At 36.0% G+C, this 24342-nt stretch overlaps 1 protein-coding gene across 2 annotated transcripts in view; it reads right to left on the reverse strand.

The window, feature by feature from the left end:
* ANTXR2 (ANTXR cell adhesion molecule 2) overlaps positions 1-24342 on the reverse strand; it is a 147937-nt gene that overhangs the window by 56696 nt on the left and 66899 nt on the right. Inside the window, exons 12-16 of one of the 2 annotated variants that reach the window (XM_055140639.1) lie at positions 23882-23977; positions 10608-10652; positions 9303-9395; positions 4193-4360; positions 3773-3853 (exon numbers count right to left, since the gene is read on the reverse strand). In XM_055140639.1, the coding sequence (XP_054996614.1) occupies positions 3773-3853; positions 4193-4360; positions 9303-9395; positions 10608-10652; positions 23882-23977 (483 nt within the window). Of the gene's footprint in view, positions 1-3703; positions 3854-4192; positions 4361-9302; positions 9396-10607; positions 10653-23881; positions 23978-24342 lie in introns of those variants that run through there. The other variant, XM_012934024.2, reaches the window with a different exon arrangement.

Here is a 24342-nt window from a genome sequence, read left to right on the forward strand (position 1 = left end):
GAACTGGGCTCTGACAGTGGTTGTGTTGTGGGAACCATATGCATGAAACTCTCACTGATTGTATTGTAAATCACGGTACCTTAATGAAAGAGGAAGGGAAAGGCTTTGGGACTACATCAGACAAAATATAATAAAACCGGTAAAGAAGTCTTGGTCAAAATAATGAAATCATTATCCTTCAATCATGCAAAGAACGAGTAATGATGGAACCTGCTGGGACAATACTAAGCACTGTAACTTAAGAAGAATGGTAAATGTAATTGTTAGCTCCCAAAGTATTTGGTACATGGAAAGCACTAGAAAAATATCTGTTGAACAGACTGACACAAGCACTGCATCATTTTAGAATTCAAATACATTAATGGGTCCAACTCAAAGATCTCTTCTGTTCTATTCTCATTCTGTTATTCAAGTTTTAACTTTAACTCCCAGACTATTGGTAATCCACAAATCACTGGGTTTTTGGCTGCCTTGGAAGAACTGGTGATGATGCTTCACTAATGAAAATGACCATTTCACCTAATTCCAACCGATGAAATCTATACATTTTCAAGGACAGAAGCCTAAAATGTTGAAACAGAGTTTCCCAATTCCTCCCAGGAGGATTTCATCTCTCATCATCTATACATTCAAGAGCCTAATACATACCTACTAAGGGCCCAGATCATATCCTGAAACAAATATTTTTGTATATGTCTTGCTTTCCAAAATTTAGATTTCTTAGAGACAAGAACTACAATTTCTTTCCACCCCTCAGTATGAACTGGTGCATATTTATAATAGATTATTGAATTAATAGATTATTGAATTAGTCTATAATTAATAGATTATTAATAGATTAATTGAACTGGTACATATTTATAATAGATTATTGAATTAAACCAAATTTACTAGGAACAATGAAAGACTAAAAGTTTAATTTTATCCGGAGAGTCAAAAGACATCATAAAACATGGGCAAGAATGCTGGGATCACTATTTTTTTTCTGGCCAATACTCTTGCTACCAACACAATCCTAGTGAAACTCCTAAAATGGTGAAAATTACTCAACAACTGTATAACCTGGGAGGAGACAGAGCTGTTTTAAAATTATGCTAAAATTTTTTAAAGACATAAAATTGTTTTAAAACACATAATGGGAAAGTCAAACACACTGAAGAGTAACTAGAGATGTTATATATTATATATTATTTTAGATGCAGACAACAGATCCAATATGATTTTAAACAAAAGCAAACAAATTTCCTAAAATGTGAGAGCTTTCTATTAACTGCACTGCCTGCTAACAAGAGGCAGCTTGAAAAATCAGCTACTTCTTTCTGTATAGAGTCCTAGCAAATGATCTGCTGAGAATATTTGCAATATTATTTTAAATACAGTTTCTAAATGCTTAAACTCACATGTTTTAAAAATTATCCCCATTTCACAAAAGTAAAATCTTAAGATTTAGACAATTTTTTTGTATTTCACTAGGCTAGATTTGAAATTTGTATTTCATTTATTTGTTTTACACTAAACTAAAACAGTTAACTTTTTTTAAAATTTAATATTAAAAAAAAGTTAATCTTTTAAAAACGTAAGCCTAAAGGACCTAACAAAGCATAAGGTCTTGCTCTGAAACTATAGTGGATGGAGATCATACATTTGTTAGAAAGAGAATGATGGGGCCAGAGTGATAATATAGCAGATAGAGCGTTTGCCTTGCATGAGGCAGACCTGGGTTCAATCTCAGGCATTCCATATGGTCCCCCGAGCACCACCAGGAGTAATTCCTGAATGCGGAGTCAGGAGAAACCCCTGAGCATCCCTGGGTATGACCCAAAAATTTAAAAAGAAAAGAGAAAGAGAGAGAGAGAGAATGATGACCACATCGTAACATCTGAACAAACCTGTTGTTTCTAAGAAAAAAGGAGTCTCTCTGAAACAGACCTTTCCACTGTCACATATGAAGAGGTTTTAAGTAATTTTTCTTACACTGGTACAAGAACAAATAGTGCTGATACAGTTAAGAAATGGTAAAACTAGAGTAATTCAAGCCAAATTGCTAAAAATGAAATTTCCCATCAAAACTGGCTTTCAATTTTTGAAAAGTGTGAGGAAAATACATTTACACACAAGTGTCTTTGTGTATTGTACACACAGAAAAGTGTGTATCTCACCACTACAGATTACTATAATATTTATAATTTTATTTTTTGAAGTAAACTAGTTTTACTTAGAGAAACATGGAGAGAGAGAGAAGTTGTAGTTAAAGAGAGATTGTAGGCTTCTCCAGAAGGAAAGAGCTGCTGTTTATAACTTTAAAGACATGTTTGCTTATCTAAGAAACTATATAATGTTTAGAACTTTAAAGACATGTTTGCTTATCTAAGAAACTATATAATGTTTAGAACTTTAAAGACACATAATTTATACATAAGATATACTACAGCAGCTGTTGGAAACAGAAAAATACTTAATGCACCAAATAGAAAGATTTGCATTATCTTTCTATTTACACTGTAAAACAGTATTGAGATATTTCAAAAAATTAATAACTGAAATACCATATGATCCAGCTATTTCACTTCCCAGTCTCTATCTGAAGAATATTAAAACAACCCATTTGAAGATGTATATGTAGCCCTGTGTCCACTGCAGTATTATTTACAATAATCGAGAACTGGAAATAACCAAAGTGTTTATCAACAGATGAGAGAATAAGATCTGGTATATATGCAAATTTGTGTGTGTATGAGTAAACACTATTCAGCTCTGAAAAAATTAAAATTCTGCTATTTGCAACAACCTGAATAAAACTAAGCACAATCAGGATATTACATTTAGTGAAACAATTAAGATGGAGAAAGACAACTAAACTACGGTTTTACATAGATGTATAAGATAAGAAATTACAAGCAAAAGCAAACCCTGAAACTATAGCAAACAAGACTAGTTACAAGAGAAAAGGGGCAATGAGTAAATAAAATAAAGGCAAGTCAACAGTATGTTGGCAATAGATGGAAATTAGAATTTGATGGTGAAAGTACATGTTTATGTAGATATACACATATATACACAATATATATAAAACGCTGTATAAAATATAAACATATATATACAAATGTTGTTTATAAGGAGGCTGCCACCTAAATCCTATATATTATTGGAAACCAATGTTACTTCAATAAATAATTTTTTAAAAAAATAATAGATGGTTTGAGGCATGTTCCCCAAGTCTTGTTGCTACTAAATGTTAAAGAAAGACTACAACAACGGATACTGATATATTCCCTTCAGGGTAAAACCTTCATTGTGATGCCCTTTAAGCCAAACGGAAGCAAGGAGGCTTAATACAAAATGTATACAAATACCAGAACTTTTGTTTTCTTGGTTTTTGAGTCACATCCAGCAGTGCTCTGAGGTTAACCCCTGGCTCTGCGCGCAGGAATCACTGCCTGCGGCAATTCTAGGAGTACCATACGAATGCCAGGGACCCAAACCTACCGGCCCCGGGCGAGGCAAGGCCACACCCGCTGTCCCATCGCTCCCGCTCTCCAAACCAGAACATTTTAAATGCATTTCTTGAAAAGGGACAGGTGTTAAACTGCAGCTTGAAGAGGTATTTTAACAGTAGATAATTTATTATGCATCCTAAGGAACAAGGAATTGACACAGTCATCCTTTCCACCGTGTAATAAAGTCTTTAAATTATTTTTGATTATTATTTCACTACCTTCGTTATGCTGACCCAAGCCACCAGCTCTTTGCCGAGACATCCCCACATACAAACCTCATCCCCTTCCTGAGGTCGCATCAAGGACACCCGATCGTACTGGCGACGCAATAAAGCCCAGAGCGCATCCAGACGGCCCTAAAGGAAAACACAATTCGGAAATTCTCAGGGAAACACACTCAACCTCTATTTGGTGAATAAATGTAGCGTTCAAAGAAAGTGGGTATGCTCTTATTCCCTACTCTCAAATCTTTCATAAATTATAGAAAAACCACAAAAATAAGGCTATGGCTGCCAAGAAAGGATGCAGGCATTCGTAAACTGATTATCCTTTGATGCATCCTCATCTTCCTTGAAGGGAGAAGAGCGATCACACACACACACACACACACACACACACACACACACACACACACACACACACAGTCAGTTTCTCTAGGAAGATTCTGTTAAATCAAACAGGATTGTAACAGTTACCTTAATTGGTGTGTACCACTTTGTCTGCGGGGGCTGGTGTATGGGTTTGGGCCGGGGTGGTTTGGGTCTGACGGTTTCTTCTGCTTCTTCCGGTATCGTCACGACAGCATTTTTGGCTTTCTCCAGCCTTGCACCCTCTTCTGTGGATCCTTTATCACCCCAACGAACCTGTAAAACAAAAGGGAAACGCTTTGTCTCAGACAGACTGTCAAACAAGCTAGAGGAACAAGCTCCTGTTTGGGCATTTGGTCCTTTGCTTCAGCATCATGAAAGAAAATGAGAATGAGTACATGCACTACGTTTCTTCTGAAATTTCCTAAGTTTCTCACCACTCCTTAGGTATTGAATACTCTGTGTGTGTGTGTGTGTGTGTGTGTGTGTGTGTGTGTGTGTGTTGCTGGCAGGGGCAGACTCTGCAAACATCTGGAATCAATTACATTTGAAGCAACCATTTTTTTCCCCATTGTTTCAAATTATGAGTTAGCAGTATGTTACTCACATCTATTTATATCTAGGGTATAATTCAGTTCTTAAATCAGGGTGTCTTTCTGTTCTAACTAAACACATAACCGTACTACTCTTGGCACTAGCGGCAGGGATTATAATAACGATGAAGACATTTATTGGATTATTGATTACAATGTGCCAATCTTAATTTAATCCACACAAAAATATACTAAGATAGATGTTATTTTTTCATTCCAGATGATGAAAGTGAGCCACAGATAAGGAAAGTGTTTACTATATAATTAATAAGTGTCACCGTATGGGTGACCGTAACTAGTCTGAAATGAATAATTTACTTATTAAATTATGAATAAATGAATTTCAAGTAGCCTTGGTTTTACATGAAGGAGTTAATTGCCCTTTCCAAACTTTTCATTAAGTTTCACTATGGCATAAAGTATGGCTTAAACATTAAGCCTTTGGAAGTAAAACAATTATATGTAATTTTTCCTTGCTTTTGTAAAGTTTCCGTTTGTAAAGTAACTGTTTTTAGCTCCCATACTCATCGAAGTATGGTTACTTATCAAATCAATTTTCATGAAGGAAGTTAGATCTGATAAAACTTTGCTTTGTAAAGAAAAATTCCTGGGATCCAGGGAATGCCCTTCTCTCTGAATTCTGGATATTGAAAACCACAGGGTCAAAGAACTGTTTTCTTCATTTTTCAGTGAACAGAGGAACACTCAGGGCCAAATCTGAGTCAAACTTTTTCACATACAGACATGAAAGCAGGACAAAGTCCTTGGATAAAATCCTTGGAGAAAGTTCTTGTCAAGTCAGGGACAATGTGGAATTCACAAACACCAAAAACCTTGCCAAAGATAGCAAAATTAGTGTAAGAGAAGCTCTAAAAGGAAATACAACAACTTTTCCAGGCCATACTGTGGTTCGCCAGAGTTAAATACTTTCTAAGAAGAAAAAAAATTAAATACCCTCTAAAGCATTTTAATGATCTGAGTTAGAGGGAAAGGATAGAGATGATTACCATTCATAGTAAGAACTATTCATGGCTTTTTGATAAGGCTTACTTAGATGTTTTCACCTCTTTTTACTACAATTTTAGAATAGACTTTCAATTTCAAGTGTACCCTGTTGAGTCATTAAAATGTATCTGTGTCTCTCAATGTGATCAGTGGTACTAGAATGTTCTTTATGAGGTTATTAAAACTGTTTTAACACCATTAAACCTTTAGAGCTAGATAGTTGGCTTTCTTTCCAGAGAAATGACCTTCTCTTTCAAATCACTGTCTCCATTTAGACCAAATAAAATTTATACAATCTTTAGGTATAGATATTTAACTTAAAAAGAAAAAGTCTCAAACCAGAATATATATTCTTGAAGTTCTAAAGTCTCAATTTTAAGAGAAAAAAAGAACAGAAAGGAAAACAGAACACCTACAGTTAAGGACATGAGTGTCAAAACTCAAAGAACCAATCCAAACAAAAATACAAGTAGATAAAATTTAGATACATTCATAAATTATGAATTTTAACATGTTTTATATATATTTGTGCACAAATATTTATATATATTCAAACTTCCTAGAATTTGCACAGAATTTGTCACAGATCCCACAGAAATGAAGATACTTGTATTCATTCTCTAAGTATCACCAGTACATTCTCAGATAAAAAGCCCAAAGCTAAGTTGAACTTGAGTTCTGTGGCATTTCTAGGAACTTCGCTATCAAAAGATAATACTTATGAAATACAATTGTGAAGGCATAAAGAAAATTTATTAAATCAATTTGCTGTATTTCATGAAGTTATTGTTCCATTATCATTATTATCGTCACCTCAAACAACATGATCTTTTATAACTCAGTCCCAAAACCTGAAAATCTTGGATAGAGTTTTCCTAAAACCTTTAAGCCAAATAGTATCCCTATACAAATGTTAGCATCTTTTACCACAAATGATATAACCAAAAGGTTTGAAAAAAAGATATAGATTACTAACAGAAGTCTTAGCAGAATCAAGACTTAAAATACTCAGCCTTCTAACTGGGAGGAGAGAAACCAGTGCCTAGTTAACAGATTCTTCCAATGCTACTTGGTTTTCATGGTAAACAAAATTTCATCATTTTCAAAGCGTATTTGGAGGACTAGAAGTGTGTACCATAAAGAAACAATTTCAGAATTGAGAAATGAAAACTTTTTCACTCTACACTGGCAGAAGCACACAACTGAAGTCGTTAGGTAATGTGGGTCTGTTGTGTTAACAGCGGTTACTAACATCAGGTCCACTCCAGCTTTCTGCAAATTGCCCTTACTCTAATGCTTAAATATTTAATTTAAAGGAAGAGTAAGAAAAAAACAACCTAGGTTAAATCCCCATGAATTATGGAGATTTTAAGTACATTTAAATTATAGAGAAAATCTTTAGGGCAAATGTTATTCTAATTCATTTTACTTTTCCAGTGAAAGGTATTTTTTAAAGGAAATACTTTCTAAGTTTGAATAGCCATGATTTTATAACAAACTATGTTTCTATTTTCCTTCTCCAAGATTAAATAATTTTATGTTTGAGAAAATTTAAAGAAACTAGAATTTCTGTTGAAATTTTGTTATAAATTTTTATTTATTATGATTTGATTTTGAGATGCCTACATATACTTTATCATTTTTCCCTCATTATCCATTTCATCTCATGGATGAAAGACTCCTTACAATGTAGTTAAAATTATCCAAAGCTAAAATAGATTCTGATTTATTCAAAGCAGTTGCACCCTTTTCAGCCTTCAACTGAAAAAGGATAGATAATATAGTTACACATATTTACATCTAATAACTCTTAAAAACTGAAATGTGAGATACTAAAAAATGCACTCAAGTTTTCGGCTGTGTTGAATATGAACCAATAATATTTCTTTTAAATTAGGGTGTATTCTTTTGCTTGTTTGTATATTTTCTTTTACTCAGAGTAAGATTTCAATCTTTGAAACACTGGAATATTGGACTATAACAAATACCTGGCATTGTGCCTAGTGTTTTCAATAAGAACATGTACTCATATAAAGTTCAAATTCTCAAATATCCCTATCTTGTCATATGGTATTTTACATGTGCAGATTTCAAAACAGAATTAAATTTATTTCAGATATAAAGTAGTGCCTGTTTATTGTGAAATAAGTTAGGAAAAAATAGGGAAATACATAACATATTGAAAATCACTCCGTTCAGAGAAAGCTCCTAACACTTTGTAGATATCCTGTGAAATCTTTATTTCCCCTCGCATATATCTTTTTACATACACACTTTGGAATGAGGCTCAATAAACTAAAATTAAGATGTGACACATCATATTTAGATATCCATATGTAACAATTTAATTTACAATATTTTTATACACATAGAAACATCTAACCTACTTTCCTATCCCTTCAATTTCAGAACTGCACAAGCAGAACGAACATGACCTTCCTTTCATGGTAAATAAGAGCTAAGCTGCCATGCTTTGTGTCCTGGGTGATAGTCCCACTACCCGGTGTGCAAAATCATATGATATCTTTTCTACAAGAGTTAAAGCAGTAGCTCAAGCACCTGCCTCGCCCATGGCTTGTCAGCAATAAGGGACTTGTCTCAAAGGGTTTGTCTGCAATAAAGAGGCAACTCCCAAGAAATAAGTGCGCTATGTAAGGTCCAGAATGGTCAGGAAAGGGAGGATCAATATCAAATGACCTAAATAACTACTCAGATGAAGGACTAAGCGAACTGTGAAGAGCACTGAAATTAATTCGGAAAAGAGGTTTTCCTTGAGAATCTGAATTTCATTGAACTATATATAAAAACAGGAAAACCGAACAGTTGTGAGGTTTGCTAATTAGTTTATTGATTTCTGCTGGCACTAAGGAGGACAAAGCAAATCTGACAGTAGGAGGCATGTGCAATGATTGCAAAACACACAGAAACTCCTGCTCGAGAAGAAAAATGGAAGGATCACGAGATAAAGAGGAAATGCCAGGATGTGTATTTATTAATAAAATCTGTAGTGAGTGAGGAAATTCCCCTCCTTACTTCTTATGGGGAGGAGTACTGCCCGCCCGTGGTGTTTTTGCAGGTTCAGTGCTGGCCCTAAGTTTGAAGGATATTCTAGGGTATGAAGGAGACCTAGTTTGATTTTAAAGGTATAATACTAAATTGCAATCTTAATATACACTGCGGGCAGTCTCACCATTCAAAACTTTCTATAAACTGTGTCTGGTATTACTTATGATCACTCGTAATGATAACTAAAAGCTTTTTTTTAAAATAATAAAAAGTCTTAAATGTGCTTTCTATGCATTAGGGATAAGGACATATCCATTGAATATTTTTCAATTGTTTTCAAATACTACATTGTCATTTCCAAAGACAAGCTTTGTTGCAACTTTAAGTCTGAAAATATCTAACTGGGTTTTGCCTTTTAAAATTCAGATATCTTCTCAATGCAGTCCTTTGACTAATGAAGTCAGTTCTTGAACAGTTTTTAAATGACGAGAAAGAATCCACATGATAAGAATGACTTATGTTGAATTGGGAAAAATACAGTTACTAGATGACTTACTAGTTGTATAAATAAATGCTCCAGAATAGCAGATTCTATTTATTTTAAAAATACCAACCTCCATTCTTTTAATTCCTCCAACCCCTCGTCCACCATAATAAGAAGCATCCACAGTTGGCCATTTCTTGTTAGGGAGAGGTTCTTCTTCCTCCTACATAGATAAATTGGGTATATGTGAATTCTTAAAATATCACTAAGTCAGAATTAGCTCAACTTCAAGCATATTTATTGATAATACATTTCTACAGAACAAATCTGGTTTAAATTACATGTGAGGCATTTGAATGCCTACATGCTTACATTTTAGTGGAATCCTAAGGAATATGAGGGACTTCTCCATTCTACAATTTTAGGAATCTCTCTTATGTCACTAGATTACCGTAAGTTTCTCTTGAATGCACCATTTTTTCAGACGTATTTATTTATTTTGTTGGTTTTGGGGTCACATCCTGTTGTGCTCAGGGCTCAATTCTAGCTCTGGACCCAGTGATCACTACTCCTGGCTGAACCCAGGGGACAATATGCAGTGATGACGAAGGAATCCAGGTTGGTAGTATAGAAGGCAAGCACTCTACACATTGTACTATCTCTTCAGCCTCTCATTTCATATTTTGAAAGCTAAACTAGTAGGACAATATTTCAATAATTATGGAATTCTTGAATGTGTGTGTTTATTTGAATTCTGCAGCCTTTGCACTAAAAAGGTAATTGAGAGGCTTTGATAATACATGAAATAGTACATTCCATATTCAAGTCACTAACCCAATTTTGGCTAACAGTAAAATAGAAGTAATGGCCATTTCGGAGAAGGACATAACATCTTCCAACTTTCAGCTTTTATCTTCTAGCATTTTGTAAATAAAATCATAACATCAGAACAATAGATATAGTGCTGTAAAGCACTGTGGCACTGTAGCACTGTCCTCCCATTGTTCATCGATTTGCTCGAGTGGGCACCAGTAACGTCTCCATTGTGAGACTTGTTGTTACTGTTTTTGGCATACGGAATACGCCACAGGTAGCTTTCCAGGCTCTGCCGTGCGGGAAGGATATTCTCGGTAGCTTGTCAGGCTCTCCAAGAGGGATGGAGGAATCGAACCCGGGCTGGCCATGTGCAAGACAAACGCCCTACCAGCCATGCTATTGCTTAAGAGGCGAATCAAATCTCTGGACAGTCTATGTGAATCATTTCTCTAGCACATGAAAGAGATCAAAAGAAGATTCAAAAGTAATTTATTTTCATATCTTCAAAAGACAATACCTGGGTGACATAGTTATCTATCAACGATGCAGTCAATCAAATCTGGGGATCCTACATACATATGGAAAATAAGTACACATTAACTATGAGACACTCATTTACCTCTGTAGGTGCAGGGGGTGGTGGAGGCGGAGGGTCCTTGATAACCTGGCCAAAGAAAAAGATCAAATGTAAAATAACCAGTGCCATAGAGAGAAAAGAATAAGAATGCAGTAATAGTAAAATTAATAAAATATTCCAGTACGGTAGGTATCTCCAATATGTATGCCTCTCCCTCTGAATATGAATTCACCTGTTACTAGCTTTTGAACAATAGCAAGTGGTAAAGTGACACTATATGACTTCTTTTTTAAAAACTTTTTTTGGGGGGCGGTCACACCCGGCGATGTTCAGCGATTACTCCTGACTCTGCACGGTGGACCATATAGGACGATGGGGATAGAACCCAGGTCAGCCGCATGCAAGGCACAGTCCTACCCACTGTGCTATCATTCCAGCCCCTGAGTTCTAAGTCTGAATCAGAAGACAGTTTTCCTCTTTTCTGAATCCTCCTGAGTCTCAGAAGAAGTCTGCTTTCCTGTCAAGTATCTACCCTGAAGCCACAGACCTATGTGGGAACCCCAGAAAACCAATGAGACAGACATGCCTGACCAGCTCTCAGCTCTTCTTTCCTCCCACATGAGGCATCAGATGTGAAAGAAAACTTTCCCTGATGGGGCTGGAGTGACAGTACAGCAGGTAGGGCATTTGCCTTGCACCTGACTGACCCAAGTTCGATCCTCGGCATCCCATATGGTCTCGAGTACCACCAGCAGTGATTCCTGAGTGCTGAGCCAGGAGTAACCCCTGAGCACCACCAGGTGTGGCCCCAAAACAAAAACAACAATAACAACAACAAAAGGTTCTCTGATCATGAAGGCCTGCCAGCTTTCATTTGAGAGAACCCCCAAGTGAAAAATCCTCTTGTTCGGTGAGACTATCCATCAAGACCCTGGAAATACTAAATTATATGAAGATACAAGGCAGTTTGTCTTTTCTTAGGCAGCACTAGATAATAAACACACCAATATTCATAAAACTTTGCCCACATTTCAATCTTTGTTAAAAAATGTATTAGCTTTATTTAACAAAACCTGAAATGATCAAACATTATATACAAAATTTCACTACAGGAATCTTCTAATGTCAAGATGCAAGCATTCTTCATTAGATTACAGCATGGCCCTCAAATAAAACAGGAACTTATCAGCAAAATATTTTTGCCATAACTCATTAACTTTTCCATAAATTGCCGAATCAAAATTTGTCTCACTTTGGATGAGATAATTAATTTATTTTCCCCATTATTTAATCTAGGAACAAATCAATTTTCTAACCAACATGTTTTTCCTGTGAATTATTATTCAAGACAGACTTTCATAAACTTTTACATAGTATTTATGTGAGAAGAAAGCCAAAATTATAATTTAGAAGTCCTTTACTAGAAGATAGCAGGACTTCCACCCACCTTAATAGAAAATCTTTTGGCCAAGTTTGATCTGCTTCTGGTAAACATTCAAATCGCTATACTTAGAAGGGAAACTGAAAATATAATGCCTTCACTTCACATCCAATATCAAATGTTTTAAATATATTACTAGATTTTCAAAAACTTAATGCAATAATATATTTGAAAAAGTATACAATTAAGGAATTATCACTATTATTGCTCATGTTTTAAAAGGTAAGTTATCTTTCAATATAATTTCTGAGATATTTCTGTGATATGATTTTGATATTTTCATCAAAATAATTTGAAGTGGAGAGTGGATGAAATTACAGAGGAAATAAAATTAGCCATAATTGAGAATCATGAAAGATGAGTCTAATAAACATAAAATATTTATATTTTAAAAGTTCTCTGTACATACTTAATAATTTCCTCAAGATTTTTTAAATGTAAAGTTACTCACAATTTGTAAAGGACTCATTTTTGTTTTATGAGTAAGACTTTCATCATTCAAAATTTAGCTTAGATATGGATCTTGCAAAAATACAGACAGTAATGGGGCTGGAGCGATAGCACAGCGGGTAGGGCGTTTGCCTTGCACGCGGCCGACCCGGGTTCAAATCCCAGCATCCCATATGGTCCCCTGAGCAACGCCAGGAGTAATTCCTGAGTGTAGAGCCAGGAGTAACCCCTGTGCATCGCCAGGTGTGACCCAAAAAAACCAAAAAAAAAAAAAAAAAAAGAAAAATACAGACAGTAACTATAATCATATCAATATAATTTGAGTAATTTAGTTTGAATATCAACCTATTTCATTCTTATAAAATCTATAGCTTTATAAACTATGAAAAATGCAGTTTTTATACCTAACTTTTACTATTAATCATTTTATTTTATTAAAACATATTTCAGCTCTCTTTCATAATTTAAGAACAAAAAAGTTATAAAATATCATAGTTAATTCCAAAATTAGTACAAATGGAAAATGTATATTAAAAGAAATGCTGTAGTAAACTTAATTTATACTAAAGAAAATGCTGTAGTAAACTAAACTCAAGGTGACCATAAAGCCAAAATCAACTGAAATATAAAAAACCATAAGGAGCAATACTTCCACACTCAATAGAGTGAAAAAACAATCTTATCTTAAAAGTATCTCCTATCTTACATTTTTTCCCAAAGAGCTCACTCTATTTGCTACGTCAAATTTTTCTGTCTTTAATTTCTTCCTCACTTCTAACTGAAATTTTTCTTCACTTCTAAATGACCTCTCACTCTTTTTTTCCCCCTCCTTTCCTCCTGCCTCCCCCTTCTATCAGTCTCTCTCTCCCTCTCACCCACTCTCCCTCTTCTCTCCCTCCCTCTCACTCTGCCTTCCCAAGGCAGATCCCATTCATCCCTGAATGTGGATATAGGCCTGTATATTCCCAGCATTGATCCAATTCATTCATGTTTCTCTAGCTCCCAACTAAAGGGCATCCCTAGGGCTGGCTTTATGTCTGTTTTGTTCCTCACTTTATTCCTAGAACTTAGTGAAACGAAATGTCCAGTACAAAACTGATTTTCTGTTTTGTAAGGAAAAAGGAAGGAAGGAAAACAAAACTTAAGAGGAAAAGTAGTAAAGAGGAAAAGAGAAAATAAGAAGGGGAAGAGATCAATGGAGAGGAATGGGGAGGGTTCTACTAACATGGGAAGATGGAAGGACTGTACTCCATTTCCCCATCATTATAATTTTATCAGAATATATTTCAGCTCTCTTTCATAATTTAAGAACAAAAAGGTTAACAAATATCATAGTTTTTCCCATTTCCATTTCCCCATCACTACTACAGTCACAAAGGTAAGATGTTCTGGATCTTCAAAATCCAATATAACTAACCTTTATGACACCTCAAAGGTACAGGAAATCAAAATTTTAATATCAATACTTTAAAATTGTTTTACCAAATTATAGTCCAACTATAATTTTGAATTCTTACAATATAAAATTCACTACCTCACAAAGCAATCTACTCCATTGTCAAGGAAACTCAAATCCTTTGACCACTTTTTTTCCAAAAATAAAGCCAAAGGCTCTCCCTCTGTTATTTCTACTCTTTGGTATTGATGCTAAACAATGAAAACACACACACACACACACACACACACACACACACATACACACACACACCCCACACTTTTTTCACCAAATACCCCAAAGAGATGTATTTGGGTTCTATTTTTTCTATTTATAGAATAATAACTTCTAACCTGGACGGTAAAATCTCATAACCACTTTCATAAAATGGTTCCCAGGTAACCTTAACTTGTTTCATTTGATCAAAATCTCAAGTGTGATTTCTGCAAGTGCTAATAGTATTTTTGCTGTGGTCAAGTCATTCTAAGTAAACGAATGATTTACTTACACTGTAGTACAGAACAAACTTATTTTGAAATCCTGAAATCCACAGACAGAACAGATGAACCCCGCTATTCATCGTTCCCATTCTATGCTTTTTAACCACTAACATAGCAATCGCATTGACTGTCAAGTTTAAAATCACCAATACTTCTTTTTTAAATCAATACTTATACTCTCTACTTGGAGTTAAAGCACATGGTCTTTCAGTGGATCTCTAACCCTCTTTTTAACCTATGTAGTCAGGTTATAGTCATTCTAAACTATTTAACCTTAAACAGAAGCTTCATTGATCATATCTCTGACCAAAATGAACCACTGGTTCCAATGCCTGCAGTTTAATGAGTTACCAAATTTTATCCAAAGATCCTTACAACTCATGCCTCCACCCTTGGTTTTAGTTTTTCATATGAGCACAATATACTCTCTATAGATCTCACTATAGAACAAAAGTGCATCCTTCATTCCACTAAATCTAAATATAATATATTTGAACTCATTTTTCCTTGTGAGTATTTGAAATTTACTCTGAAGATCTTGCACTGGTATATAAATTAATAATAACATAAACCATATCTCAGTCCTGTACTGTACTACAACTCCCTAAATATCACTGAACATCTCTCTTTATGACTCATTTTTTCTGCCATACTTTCATACCCTTTCTAATATACAGTATCCAACTTTTTCTTTGAAGCACCGTGATTTACAGTATTGTTCATGATAAGGTTTCATGCATATCTCATCTCTACATCACACTCTCTACCCGAGGGTCTTCTTCCCTCCACCACTGTAAATTTCTATTTTATCTTATTTTTTTTTCTTTTTGGGACATATCCGGCAATGCACAGGGGTTACTCCTGGCTGTACACTCAGGAATTACTCCTGGGGGTGCTCAGGGAACCATATGGAATGCTGGGAATCAAACCCGGTTTGGCTGTGTGCAAAGCAAACGCCCTACCCCCTGTACTATTACTCCAGCCCTAAATTTCTATTTTAAATCCTCATTTGACCACAGCTGAAAAACCCACAGCAAAATAAATAAGGAACACTTGACCTTCTTGGTGACTCTTTACCTGGCATCAAAAGTTACAGTATGTAAGGAAAGCGTCTCTTTCAGTTTATGCATAGTTCTACTCTCATAGTTTTAATGCTCAGCACGTAGCAGTTCTGCCCTAATCTATAAACATCCTTTACATGAATCTGTACTGTAAATATACAGAATATCCTTTTGCTTCCCCCACAGAAAATAAGAATTTCTGTGGTAAGTCTAGTCCAGTCTTCACAGCCAGATCACCAACTTTCCAGCGCTTTACTTAGAAACTTCCTGTTTTTGAAGGAATTAAATAATTCATCCTTCAATAACTTGGGCTTATATATTTGCTCATAATTTTTAATTAACCCCAAGGGCACAAATTTCTTGAGGGCACTGATCATTTCTCCTTCTTTATAAATATTGCCAGTGCACAATAAAGGCCTCTCCAAATAGCAGGTACTAGAAATCTGAGAATAAACTGCAGAATCTGGATGAGTCCATTCACAAAGACAAATTACATTGATAATACAAACACTAATGGATATAATATATATAAATGACAAGCAGACATGTATTTCCATGAAGCTAAAGTATTGCTAGTTACAAATAAAATAAAACCTCAAATGCCTCTTTCAAACAAGAACCCCCAAATCAGTAAACTAATGAACTTATGTGGAAAGAGAGAAGACCATCCTGAGATCTTCATCCAGGAAATCAATTAATCATAGGTCTTCCAAAGAAGAAAATTCTAACATTAAAAGTACAAATCAGAGTATTACTTTTTTTGCATCTATGCTTTCCCATAACTAAGCTGTCTTTAGTGTTTGTATCCACCTTATTCCAGAAAAGAAAATTAGGTTTTATTTCTCTGACAATGTGTAATGAATATTATTCATAACTCAGTGTATGGTCTATTATAAATTTAAACTAGTTTTGAAATCCTGGGAAATATATTATTACCATTGTTCATAATGGGAGTAAAGCTCTCATAAACTCTATTTAAATCAATTTCTTTGGGGGGCCAAAGTGCTGGTATGATTGGTACTGCACTTGCCTTATACACAGCTGACACAAGTTCAAACCCCAGGACCCCATATGGTCCTGTGAGCCCATCGGGAGTGAGCTCTGAGCTCAGAGTCAAGAATAAGTCCTGGCACTGCTGGGCGTGCCCTCCCCCCCCACACACACACCATAAAAATCAATTTCTTGGGTTTGGGTTTAGGGACCATACGTACAGACGCTCAGAGGTTACTCTTGGTTATGTGCTTGGAAGTCACTCTTGGCAACGTCCAGATGACTGTGTGGTGCTCAAACCCAGGCCTCCCAATTCGAAGCATACAATAAACCCAGTGAGCACATCTCTCCAGCCCCTCTGAGTCCCTTCCGTTGTTATTGCTATCGACAATAACCATTCTTTATTGGTGCCACAGTGTTTCCCTCATTACACATGATAACCCTGTGCAATGATTATGCTTACCTACATTTGAGGTAAGGAGGGGAAAACCTGAACTTCAATAACTTTCCCAAGAATATACAAAAAATAACCATTAAAAATCAAATCTAAACCCAGGACCCCAGTATAACTACTTTCAAGTACTGAGTTCAGTTTCATGTGTTCTTTGAAGAAAAGGTTTGGGCTGCAAACAGAAAGGGTTCAGAGATGATCTAAGATTTGCTGAATAGTTGTTATCTGCTAGGATAAAGGATGGATGGGTGGGTGGATGGATGGATGGATAGATGGATGGATGGATGGATAGATGGATGGATGGATGGATGGATGGATGGATGGATGGATGGATGGATGGATGGATGGATGGATGGAAAGATGAGAGAGTTTAAATATTTTGGTGGCTGTGAAAGGTAGATTACAGACATAACATGTTCATTTATATGTACAGCCTTCTCAATTACAGACAAAATGTTACAGACATAACATGCTACAGGTATGTCGATTTATATGTGAAACATCATTGATCTAGAAACAATGGAACAAATTGTAAATTTTCTGTGATGTTTCAAAATCCTTCCTTTCTTAACTCCACCACATGTCCTCATAAGTAACAAAAGAAAGTGAAAATAATCTGAAGACATTCAGTCCACACACCAAAAATCTGTGCTCAGCTGATAGCTATACATTTCAGTAAAAACAGTGCAGGAGAATCTTACTGTTAGTCCAAATACATTAAAAGTAAGTCATGAGAATCCCATTTTTGCATTATATAGTGCAAGAATACATTCATTACAGGAAAGGATGTATTCATATGCACCATATTTTATGAGAATTTACAGATTTTAAAAGGCATAATATTGCCTGGTTGCCAGGATTTTTTCCACTCTGCATCCTTCAGCTCTGTATTGCAGATTCTGGAAAGCACTTCCACCACTTTATGAACCATATGCAGAGTTTGATACTTCTCCAATTTTTTTTCATTTGTTATTATCATCATCAGGGAGGATTACATCTCATCTACTTAGCTGCTAGAATGAAGATTTCAATTTGGAGGAAAGCCGATTTCTTAAAAAAAAAAAAAAAGAGTTAGCTGCTTCAGGCAACAGTCCTTTTGATCTGCTCATTAACACTTTTCAAATGTTCGAGTGATGTGGGCATTCTTTGCGCTAGGAAATGTCAGCACTGGAGCCTGCAGCCAGCTTGATGCAATCATATGTTCCAATATTCAGAAAAAAGTGAAAAGAACTGTCAACAGCGAACTGCTTTAGATTTAAAAAAAAAAAAGATACTGTACAGCGACTGTAGATCAAGGAGCATTTCATATCTGATTCTCACCAGTGACAAAAAGCAATGCCCCGTTTATCAGCAATGTCATCGAAGTGTCTAGGCACCCACAGACAACAGAGAAATCATTTTTAGTGTTTACAAAATCTTGCTTAGGAAATACTAGAGCCCTTCCTTTTATTCTTTCTTTCCTTTTTTGATAAGATCAGAGAGCAAATATAGTTTCTTTCCTCTGAAGTGCATAAACATCAAGTTCTCATATAATAATATTTGGGAAGACAGTTTCTCAATCCCGAAAAAAAATTCTTCCCGTTCCTCCTTGACAGAGTCACCATGAACAAAAACTCTTACACTGAACAAATAGATAACTGGTGGGAAGTCTGGACATTTTAGATGTACAATACCAAACAGAAACTGGGAAGAGCTGTGTGAAAGTACATTTTGCCAAGAGTTAAATAAAGGTGCTGCTGTCACAGAAAATACACTAAGACCATGAAGAGTTTGGTACCCTGTTTTAACGACTCTGTTGGAAAACATCACTATGGAAGCTATAAGTACTAACATCGCATTGCATTTCAAGGAGGCAACCAAACATAAATCATTTTAATTAATGGTGCAAGGAAGGCATATTAAAATTTAAATTACTTCTGTTTTATTGTTCATTCAAAAAAATCAGAATGCTCGCAAAGTAACTCAATAAAGACACGAAGAGCCCTCCTCAACAATAAAATACAAGTGCAATGTAGAGGCATTATTCCTATTTAGAAAGAACAGCACAGCTATTGTTGGCTACGAAAATGATTCTATAGAGTCGGGGACATCCTCATCATTAAAGCTCAACCTCCTAATAAGCAAATTGAGTTTTAAAAAGATAACTTAAAAAAACATTTCTATATTAAGATTTATGAGATTTTTATACAACATCTAAAATGTACTAAAGGGAAAAAAAATGAGCTTATAATTTTCCCTTGAGTATTGAAAGAACTTTTGCCAAAGACACTAGAGCAAAGTGAACACTTATCGTTTTTGACATATTCCAATATTTATTTGCAGCTGTATAACACACCCTAATCGCCAACACTCCAGAAAGCCTTTGTGTGCCCCTTCATGGACCTCACATCTCCAAGTCTGCAGTGGCTGCTCATCTCTCATGAGACAACTCTAGGACTTGTCGTTTCTAGCACCCCGCTATGAAACAAAGCTGCCTCACACTCAGCATAGCTCCCAAACTCAGCAAGAATGAAAACATCCGCATTTCCTCTCACTTATTACTCCATCCACGGTAAGTTTTGTTTCACCTCTTCTGCCCACCACCTTCAATTTAGTAAACACTAGACGGTTGCTAATGACACTTTGGTTAAAGAGAAGCTGTTACGAAGGACAGAGGTGAGAAGCTCACTGAGCAGGATACAGACTCTTCATCAGCTGATGAGAAGTAACAACACCCAACCCAAAACTTTTACCCTTTCCGGAGTAGCTTTTAGATTCAACATACTGTCTTTCACTTAATGGTAGTTTCTAAAAATGTCACCTTTGCATGAAGACTCTGATTATTACTGAATGAAAATTTCCCAAGATTGTTAGTGTAGATTTCTGTTTCGAGTAAAAGTCAAATATACAGCGCTCTCTTCTGCAATGTTGTCTACGACACCATTTCTATCATACTCAAAAACACTCAGTAAAATGAAGTGAAAGATCAAAAGTTTCACGTCCCTCAAATGAAAAGCACATTAAGCAGTTATTTTACTCTGAGGATTTGTCCCTTAACTTCAGTTTCACAAATACAGTATTTAGTTAAATGGCTGATTTCTAGTTTTCAGGGAATTCAATGAATGGAACTGTATTAGTCTCTTCTTGCAAAAAACAAACTTTTTTTAAAAGCTCCTCACAGACACTAACTGTTGTCAATGGTGTGTGTGTGTGTGTGTGTGTGTGTGTGTGTGTGTGTCTTGGAAACTTCTAAAAATTAGAAATTAGAAACTTCTGTTTCTTCCCCCAAAATACTCATCACTCTAAAACAATAAATAAATTCTACTCCGTATGTAGAGTATTAGACTGAACATATTTAATTTACAAAATGCAATGGCTTAAGTTTTAAATGTGTAATGAATGTAATAGCCTCAAATTACTTCAAACATTTGAAAGAATATTTTCTCGTTTCTGTCTTATCTTCCCTTACATTCCATGAAGATTTTGTAATGTGTTGATTAGAAAGCATATTCCACAAGAATTCCTAAAATTTGTAATCCTCAAAAGCAGTTCCAAGTCCTGGGGAACGTTAGGATCATTTATGGAATGCATTAGTGCTTTAAGGAGACTAATACCAATTACCAGACTTAGTTGCTCTGAAACAATAGAATCTTGTTTCCTTACACTGCAGAAGTTCAGAAGACTCAATTATCTTACAAGGCTAAAATCACGTTCTGGCACATCTATTTGCATCTGCAGGCTCTAGGGATGTGTCTCTTCCTGGTCTCATCCAGCTTCTGGTGCTCATCGGCATTCCCTGGCTATCCCACATCACTCTGATCTTGCCACCATGGTCACGCTGCCTTCTCCCTCTTCTGTAGTCTAACCCACAATCTCTCTCCCTTACATGGATATTTGTGATTGCACTGAGATGATCCTTAGATTGCCTTCTACTTCAAGATCCTTGAATTCATCATAGAAGTCCCGTTTTTCCCATGTGACATAATAATATCGTTTCCAGATAATACCACCTGGATCTTCAGGAACCAACCCCCAGTCTCAGGGGTCTTCTCTAATCCAACAGTTCCTCAAAAGCTCTCCTGCCTTTCTCTTGTCTTCAAGCAGAACCAACACCTTTGAAAATGTGATGTATTGGGACAGAAAACAACAAAAGCCAGAGAAATAGTATCTGAGAACTACACTTCATTTGAAAACTCCCTTATCAACAGTCAACACTTAATTATTCACAATTCTAGTCGGTAGCTCAGAAATCATCACTTAACCTGAACAAAGCTTTTTTCTCTGGTTCATATTATTCTTTATATATGCTGCTTTGGGGACACTCATGACCCTCCAATTTATGCCTGGTCTACTTCCTATGTTTACTTATAGTAAACTATAAGTGCCAGATCATATGACAGTCATTCTTGCATCCATGATTCTTAACACCATCTGGCATCTATAAGATTTCCACAGGCTGAATGGAGAATTTTCCTGTATACTTTAACCTGTTTGCAAATTCATTTTCAAAAAATTTTCTGTGATTTATTATACCTTATTATACAAATAAGTTCATTCAAGCTAGCTGTTCTTTAATATATATTTCTAAATGTAAATTAAGGGTGGCTCTCTCTATTAAAGTTCCACAAATCAGTAACCACCATAATGCTTCTAAGAGTAGGAAGGCTTCCTGACATCTTGAAATACACTTTACTAATGTCCCTCTTATGCCTTTCACAGAGAAATATGCTCCCGGTTTTATAACCTGCAGTCTCAGTGTGGAGTAGATCTATCTTTAGCCCCTGATGATTGCATCCACTCTAGAACATACAAAGTGATGCAGAGACCTTTCTTTGAGCACATTTAGCTGACCTTTTAAAAATTCCATGTCAGTTTTCATGTGCATCTTTAAATACACACATATATGCACACACACATACACACACACACATACATTTTAACTCTTATGAGCCTTCTCTCTGGACAGCAATAAATGAAACTGCAAAGTAAAGAAGGGAGCGAATCCACCAATTTAAGTCAAGCATAAATTTCAAAACCAAGGAGGATAAATCACATTATAACAACCTGAGTCTTTCAACTTGAGACACAAGAATGCTAGCTACTCACAAATGGCCACATCTAGAATAATCAAGATTACAGAGGAAATCATTTAAATATAAGTTGCTATGACAGGAAACAGATTAGTTCATCAAAGAGACAGGATGCTTGTCTCTACTATTATCTGAGTTATTTTGTGCACAAGCCAACTGCTTTGAGCTAAAGGAATGTTAAAGTCCCTCATGAGAGACCAACACAGTAGGATTAATAATAAAAGCAGGCATAGTACAGAATATTACACCAAGTTGCAAAGAAGGAGAAATCAGCCATCAAAGGTGGAGGGTGGGAGAAGGCTTAGTAACACAAGGGTCAGATTCTACGGAAGGCAGGAAGGCAGACTATACACACGATAAAAAGAAGACTATCAAAGTAAGTGGTGAGCATGCCTTGAGAGAGTGCTCCTTCGAGAATATAGTTTTTCCTATGAAATCTCAACAATCCAACTGGATTGCTTGAGATCTGCTGGAATATATGACTTACTCAGCATTCCACCCCGTGAGAGGCAGGACAACAACCCCACAAACGTATCTGCAGCGATTTCTTTGGAACTATGGCTTTGTGACCTTGCATCGCAAAAGGCACTTTGTGAAGGCCATAAGGACTCGAAGATGGCAGAGTATTCTTGTGTCATGCAGGCAAGTGCCACTTCATCACAACGGGGATCCTTGCCTAACTGAGTTCAGAACTCTGAGGTAGGGGAAGGGGACCCAGAGGAAAACAAATATGGGTGACCTCAAGAAGCTGGGAAAGCTGAAGGAACAGATTGGAAGGGTACACACTCTGCCCTAGAGTGGTCTTTCTCATCTGGGTGGCGCTCTCAGTTTGTGGGCCAACCAGTACATTGCGGCACGACGAGAAAGGAAAGAAGATGAGAAGAGGCGTGAGAGACACTGGTGCCGAGAGCATGAAATGAGGGGATGAGGGATACATCCCATACGGCCCAGTCAGATCTCACTGAGTGTGGGATGACTTAACGGCTCACTAATACACTAGTGTTGCTTTAAACCACCAAATGTGTGGCAATGTTATAATCACAATAGAAATTTACCACACTGCCATATTTTCTTCTGAGATTTTTACAAAAAAGTGACACATAGGGAAATGTGTCTTCACTTCAAAGGTGACTATTTAACAGACACCCTAACCTTTGTTTGGCTTATTTCTTTTTCTTTTTCTTTTTTAATTTATTCTTTCATTGAATCACCATGTGGAAAGTTACAAAGCTTTCAGGTTTAAGTCTCAGTTAAACAATGCTCGAATACCTATCCCTTCACCAGTGCACATATTCCACCACCAAGAATCACAGTATACCTCCTCCCTCCCCCCCACCTCCCCAGCCCCTCATCCCGCATGTGTAACTGGTAAATTTTACTTTACTTTCACTTTACTTTGATTACATTCAATATTTCAACAAAAAACTCACTATTACTGATTTGGAGTTTCTCCCCGCTGAAGTGTATTTCTGAGAGGCAAACAGTGAAGATCCTTAAAGAATTTATCTTTCAAAGAATCAGTGAGCAGTGGCAACAAAAATCAGATTGATCGATCATCAAATTTCTCCTGAGACTTAACAAAAAATACCAAGTAACCAGAAAATACCAAAAGACTTAGTTGAAAAGTCTTGTGAACCTGAGGGGTAAGCTTTCTATCCATAGCTACTTTTTTCTATTTTCTTCCTCCTTCCTTCTCCTAAGACCAATTTTAAACTGTTTTTAGATAAAGTTTGACAACATCTATTTATTGGCACACCTGCTACTGAGCTTTTATGATGGTGATTAAAACTATTAAACTTCAATTTGCTAGTTGAAATTTTGCTGCTGTTGAACATGACTTTAATTCCCCTTCCAGGCCTTGTTTTCCAGCGCTCTGGTTTAGAAACAGGAGAATATGGTTTCGAATCCGTATCACTCACCACTTTGCAGCACAGAGGCCAAAACCACCACATCAGACCGATGCCCAGAAGCAGCAGTAACACGAGGATAGTGATGATGGCGCCGAGCCCATTGGACTGCACAGGAGACAGAAGCAAGGTGGTTAGCAAACCTTCAGGACAAATCCCCAACATTTTCAGGAAATACCAGAAAACTAAACAGAACACATACCAATGTCAAATTAAATTTCACTGTATTCCTTTACATTCAAGAAATTCACTTAGATTCTATTTTACATGTAAGGCAAGTAATAATTTACAAAAATATATATATCTTACAAAATTCTAGGTGTTTTATGCCTTAAAAATGTAGGAAAATAACTCAATACTAAGATTCGAATTCTTGTCTCTGGAGAGAAAAATGATTTCGGTTATAAGCATGATTACCTACAGGCAGAATTTTTTTTTTTAATTTTATTTATTTTTAATTAGAGAATCACCGT

This window comes from Sorex araneus, chromosome 5 (genome assembly GCF_027595985.1).
Source record: "Sorex araneus isolate mSorAra2 chromosome 5, mSorAra2.pri, whole genome shotgun sequence".
Taxonomy (NCBI): Eukaryota; Metazoa; Chordata; class Mammalia; order Eulipotyphla; family Soricidae; genus Sorex; species Sorex araneus.